The sequence below is a fragment of the Fistularia commersonii genome, chromosome 12 (assembly GCF_037954325.1).
Source record: "Fistularia commersonii isolate RoL2024-O1a breed Wild chromosome 12, RoL_Fcom_v1.0, whole genome shotgun sequence".
NCBI lineage: Eukaryota > Metazoa > Chordata > Actinopteri > Syngnathiformes > Fistulariidae > Fistularia > Fistularia commersonii.
This window is the reverse complement of record NC_141295.1, coordinates 13303847-13309804: the sequence shown is the minus strand read 5'-3', so window position 1 is coordinate 13309804 and position 5958 is coordinate 13303847. Positions and strand designations below refer to the sequence as shown.

At 41.9% G+C, this 5958-nt stretch overlaps 1 protein-coding gene across 1 annotated transcript; it reads right to left on the bottom strand.

Annotated features, from left to right (window-relative positions):
• Window positions 1-250: 250 nt before the first annotated feature.
• ccdc86 (coiled-coil domain containing 86) lies at window positions 251-4037 on the bottom strand. The gene is made up of 4 exons (XM_086157213.1): window positions 3502-4037; window positions 3202-3331; window positions 3044-3118; window positions 251-2510 (listed from the first exon to the last, which is right to left on the bottom strand). Exons 1-4 carry the CDS (start codon window positions 3948-3950, stop codon window positions 2340-2342), a joined length of 825 nt encoding a protein of 274 aa, XP_086013339.1. The 5' UTR covers window positions 3951-4037; the 3' UTR covers window positions 251-2339.
• Window positions 4038-5958: the final 1921 nt, after the last annotated feature.

Below are 5958 nucleotides of genomic sequence, written 5' to 3'. Positions count from 1 at the left end.
GAGTTTCAGCATTTTAATGACACCAATTCCATTTCATTCAAATCCCATACTGTGGCTTTAAAATGAGGTCATGTAGAGTGGTTATATAACTCAGATACAAGGTTGGAAATTGTTTTCTACATAGATTTGGTTTTTTTTTGTTTGTTAATCTGGTGTTTTTCTGACATTTCCATCCTGTTTTTTTATGGCTTTTGCACTTAATAACAATGTAATTGTTGAATAAAATGCAGAGCAGGGAGTCAATGCTTTTTAAAGGCCACTTTATTTTTTACGAGTAAAAAGTAATCACTATTGGAGTGATACCAAGTGGAGTGCAAACCCTGTCTTTTATCACCACCATGAGTTCACTTCATGTCGGTGCAGATTATTTTTGTCTACCTTTTCTCATGACATGAAAAATTACCTCCATAAAAAGACCAAAGTGAGTATTTGCTGGCAATTTCACACCTCAGGGTTGCATGATTTTTTTAATTTTTTTTTCAAAATTACCTTTTTTCATATTAACTTATTTGCCACGTAAAGGTTTCCGACCGCACACCAAGTGTTGTTGAACTGTCAATATTTGGTTATATTTAGGTCACGTTCAATTTAAAAGTGATAGCAACTGACATTGTAATTGCGTTGGGCAAAAATTGATTTGACATTGAAATTATAAATGGTAGATTCAACAATTGAATTTGAATCAGTCAATTAACTCTTAAAAAACATGGTTTACGCTTGACTATGATCAGAATGCTTAAAACAGAATGTTTAACAAAAAGACTAAGTGCTCACGTTACACAACCCTTCTTTGAATGTGCAGTTGTGAAATAAATTTCTATTTTTTCAAAGCATGTAAAAAGTAGGTCAAGGATATTTTTTTTCAATTGTGCGTTTGACTGAATGGATAGGTTATACAAAGGTAGAAAATTAGTCTTAACTGTGAGTAAATATTGAAAATTGGATAAAGTGGCATAGATAGGGAATTTAACTGTCACTCAGTTTTACAATCTGTTGACAGCTGGTTTCAAGTAGATTAATTTAAATGAGGTCTAACTGGTTGCTGCAGAGTTGGCAGTGACAGCCTTGGTCATAGCAGCCTTAGTGGTTGCACTTGGTGCCTGAATTGTCACCAGTGCAATGAATGTTTTGCTCTGCATCAATTAGAAAGCTCTATATTAATAGCTCTTGTTATTTTACTCTAATAAGAAAATGTACTTACCATTTGTCAGGAATTGGATCTAGCGCAGCAGGAGCATTACTAATTTTTCTTTCATGGGAAAAAGCAAATTGTGCTAAATTAGTTTATACACCCACCAAATCTATATTGCATTGAGATAAAATGTGTACATGATTGATTTTAACCAGTGAAAATTGGTAGTTACAGTTATGCCTGCTGATAAAGGCTGGATATAAATGCAGTCTCTTACCCAGATAATTATACTATCCCCACGCCCACACTATGTGGACTATGGATGAGTATTTGGTGGAATTCATTTAGTTACTTGAGTCAGATTTGTCCAAATACTGTTGCTCCCACAGGTATAATGTCTATTATTTGGCATTTGAGGGCCCTCGATATTTAATCCTCGGTTCCACACTATCCTCACTGTAAATGCTTCCTTTGCGCCAAACCAGTTGTCATTAGGTTGTAATGTGCCTGATTTTGTAGACACCATCTCAAAATAAGTGAGAGCTGCTGTCTTCTGCCCTAAAAATATGAAAAATGGCACTTTCCAGCAGCCCTCATTCTTGGAAGGTCAAACCAGACTCCTGAAACTTGGGGGCTAATTGTCAGCGTGTGACATGTAACCTAAGTGATTCATTTGTCTTTCAAATGAGAACTTTTGCAAAATCCAGTTCATGGTTGACCCAAAATGTAAAATGTATAATTTACATACACCCTTCTCTTCTTGATGCTTAAATTACACACCCCTTTTTAAACTATTGTCTGCATTTGCACATATTCAAGACAGCCATATTTAGCACTCCATAATGGTCCAACCCACCTAAAAATCAGAGATGACTGCTTTTCTCCAGGAATAAAAACAAACCCCCTTCCATCAGTCAGACCAAGTGAAAAATTCAAAACAAACATCTGAGTTCATGCTCCTACCAAAATTAGGGCAGTGACAATGAGCCACAACTGTGTGACTGAGCGCTTGAATAACAAGACAGTTTGGTAGGCGCCGAATGTGGTCACACTTCTGGGTTTGCCACTGGTAGCCGGAACACAGCATCAAGCCAACCTGAGGGATTGCTAATGTCTCCCTGAGACAAAAAAGGCGAATTCTTATGTATGTTAACATTTTATACAAAACTTCAACTCATATTTGAAACAGATAAGACACTGCGCAGGTTTATGCTTTGGTAAGTCCTGAAGGCTGACTTGGATCAGTCTTTTTCTTCCTCTGTTTTTTGCCATTTGCATTCTGATTATTCGCCTTGTGCTGCAGTGCGAGCGTGTCTCGCTTCTCGATCCTCCTGAGCTGCTTCTTCTTCATCCTCTTGATCTTTGCCGTGTTAAGAATCTGTGGGGGGGAAGAAAAAACAATCAGCATCGGACGTTCACAAGATACTGGAGTAAGTTTAGCAGCCAACTCGGATCCGCCTCTTCTCTTGCAACAGTTGAAGCAGTGGTCTGCTGTGTGTCGCACCAGCTTATTTTTGCTAATTCTGTAACACTTTGATTTGCAGACCTTGTCCCCATTATGGATATTTCCTGTGCATCGTGTATTTGCAAGTGTATTTGCAGTCCCTATGTCCTCTATTGTAAGTCGCTTTGGATAAAAGCGTCTGCCAAATGCAATGTAATGAGTATGTCTAAGAATAACTTGTGAATACATTTGTGATCTAAAGGAAAACTCCATAAAGGTAAATTGGGCATCACAAGAGATGGTGCAGAGGCATCACGCTTTGAACTTTACACTCTTCTAATTCCTGGCTATGGATTTATTATCGCTGAGAGACCTGTTGACGCACCTCTGTTGCTTTATAACCTGGTCAAACATGTAAAAAACCTCACAACAGCGCTCATCTGAGAAACAACACGTGAATTACATACCACTTGCACGATCTCAGCTTTCCGTTCATTCTCTGCACGTCGTTTCATGTGCTCTTCTCTCCTTTTCCTCTTCTCCTATCGGGCGGAAAAACGACATAAGAAAAGATGCGCAAGCTTTGTAATCAGAAACTAGGCTACAGCGGATGGTGTAAGCATACCTCTTTCTCTCTAACTTTCCGCTCTTTGAGCTCTGTGGAATACTGTTTCACTAGCTCCTTCTCTCGCTTGGCCTCCATCTTCTTCTCCCATGAGGAGCATAGGGGTTTGTCTCTGACCAATGCAGAAAACCTGTGAAAGAGAGTGCATTCAGGTGAGGATCGATAACAAACAGGGAACCACGTCAGATAGTTTGCACATGTGATGAAGGAAAACATCCTGGAGAGGATCTGGTATCATAAAGGTGCAATATCATCTAAACATTTAAGAATCACTGCGTGTGTGTTTTTGCCGGTTGTCACCTTTGTTTGTTGCGATCCTTCCACACTCGCCCGGATTTTGGTTTCCCCAGAGGAATGACTGGACTCGGTTTCACGTTAGGCCCCCGGCGAGGCTTCTTCGGCGGCTGAGCGACGCTCTTCTCGGTCACCGGGGCCGTTTCCGCCGGCTTGACCGTGGGGCTGTCTACGGGAACATCTGCCGCGGCGTCGACGTTCGCTTCCATGGAAACCGACTCGACACAGATAGTCGATTCCTTTACCCCATCGTCGTTCTGCTCCTGAATGACGGAGCACTTGCTTCTCCGACTGGGAGTCTTCGCCGGGGTTTCAGCTTGGAGCAGCGCCACTGGGGTGCGTATCTTACGGCCGCTGCGGGTCCGTCTTGTCTCCGCCACAAATTCCTGGACTTCCTCTCCTTCGTGTCCCGCTTCAAGACATTTCTCCGAAGAAGCGTCGTCCCCTTTCGACATGTTGACAGAATAAGCTAATTTCACTGCATAACAGAAACGTTCGTACCCACGTGCGGACACAGCACCTGGTTGTGTGCTTCTGCAGTGCTTCACTTCCGGTTCTTAAGCAACCACCGGATTTTAATTACTGCCCCCTGGTGGCCTGGAGGCCAAATTAATTGGGGGGTAAAAAAAACAACTGCGGTGGATTAACCTTATTCCCCAAAATGATAGTTTTCCCCCCCGAGAAATGTTTGTTTTTTTGTAACAATACATGTGCTTTAGCCGATACATGTGTATCAAAGAGGCATCTTACGGAGATGCTTCCATCTTCTGGTTTAAAGGCGTAGTTACGCCATGAAGGCGAGGTTGCCAGGTTGGGCGGGTTTCCGCCTAATTGGACTTCTTTTGACTGTTGGGAGAGAGAAAAAATAGGACATGGCGGGGAAGATGAAAATTTGGCTGCTTTTTAAAAAATGTGAGTGCAATCTCTCTAAACAAGCTGTTGCACCATGGTATAAATAAACAAATAGTTGATTATCATTAGTTTTTTGAGTCCTAATGTTATTTGTGATAAGAGCGCGCCTGACAATGTCAGGCGCGCTCTACCACATAGGAGAAGGTGACTGACAGGCAGATCGGCGTGACGTTAGCATTGATGCAGACTCTCAGGCGAAGTTCTCAATTTATTTCAGTCTACATTCCCACATTCAACTATGGTCACAAACTGTGGGTGGTGACCAAAAGAGCAATGTCACAGATCCAAGTGGCCAAAATGAGTTGTCTGCAGGGTGTCCAGGCTCTCCCTTCAATATGGGGTGAGGAGTTCCCGCTCAGACTCTCTGCTCTTCCGCATTGAGAGGAGTCAGATTATACATCAGGATGGCTTCTCCTACCTCCCTGGTATACCCAGCCAAGAGGAGTCCCCATGAAGACCCCATACACATTACGAGTCTTGGCTGGCCTGGGAACAGTTTGGGATTCCCAAAGAAGAGCTGGACCAAGTGGTCAGAGAGGGGGAAGTCTGGGCCTCTCTGCCTCAGCTGCTCCCCCAGGGACAGACAAGTGAAAGAAGTGAATTTTCTCTTTGGTCTTCCTCGAGACCTCTTGCCTGGCAGCTCCAATTCCAGCATCCGTCTACCAATATATTCTCTATCCCTCCTCTGTACATGACCGAACCATCTCAGTCTGGCTTCTCTGAGCTTCTCTCCAAAACATCTAACATGTGCTGTTCCTCTGATAGACTCATTCCTGATCCTATCCATCCTGGTCACTCCCAAAGAGAACCTCAACATCTTCATCTCTGCAACCTCTAGTTCTGCCTGCTGTCTTTTGGTGATTGTAACAGTTTCTAGTCCATATATCATCGCTGGTCTCACCACTGTCTTGTACACCTTTCCTTTTATTCTGGCTGAAAGTCTTCTATCACATAGTACCCCTGACACTTTTCTCCACCCATTCCAACCTGCTTGGACCCGGCTCTTCACCTCTTTTCCACACTCTCCGTTGCTCTGGACTGTTGACCCTAAGTACCTGAAATCCTCCAGCTTCTTGATTTCCACTCCCTGTAGCCTCACCGTTCCACCCGAGTTCCTCTCATTCACACACATATATTCTGTTTTGCTGCAACTAACTTTCATTCCTCTAGACAAGTGAAAGAAGATGGATGGATATTAGAATTTAATTTATATATCTAATTCTTTACTCATTTTTATTTTTGGCACCTCCAATCATACATAATCCTGCTGTTTGTGAATAGGCTTGATTGGCGTTGCATCTGTGTCTCTTAATTCTTCAGTTATTTAACTATAATCTTTGTTTTGATGCATTAAAAAAGCTTTGTAGGCTATTGATGTATATTATGGTTTAACTCAGCCTGTGTTGAGATTTGCTCTGTTTTTTTTTTTTGTTTTTTTTTTTTTTTTTAATAGGGCAAGTTTTGTTTGTTTTGTTTTTTTTCCGCTGGTTTGGCTTAAAAATATTAGGCTTATCTGGCAACATCAGATGATGGAACCTGTCACGTGATTTT

Excerpts from the sequence above, each read along its gene's own strand:
- ccdc86 (XM_086157213.1), bottom strand. The coding sequence starts at position 3,950 with ATGTCGAAAGGGGACGACGCTTCTTCGGAGAAATGTCTTGAAGCGGGA. Across the intron at positions 3,119-3,201 it reads GGAAAGTTAGAGAGAAAGAG|GAGAAGAGGAAAAGGAGAGA; the intron begins GTATGCTTACAC and ends TCCGCCCGATAG. Across the intron at positions 2,511-3,043 it reads AAGCTGAGATCGTGCAAGTG|ATTCTTAACACGGCAAAGAT; the intron begins GTATGTAATTCA and ends TCCCCCCCACAG.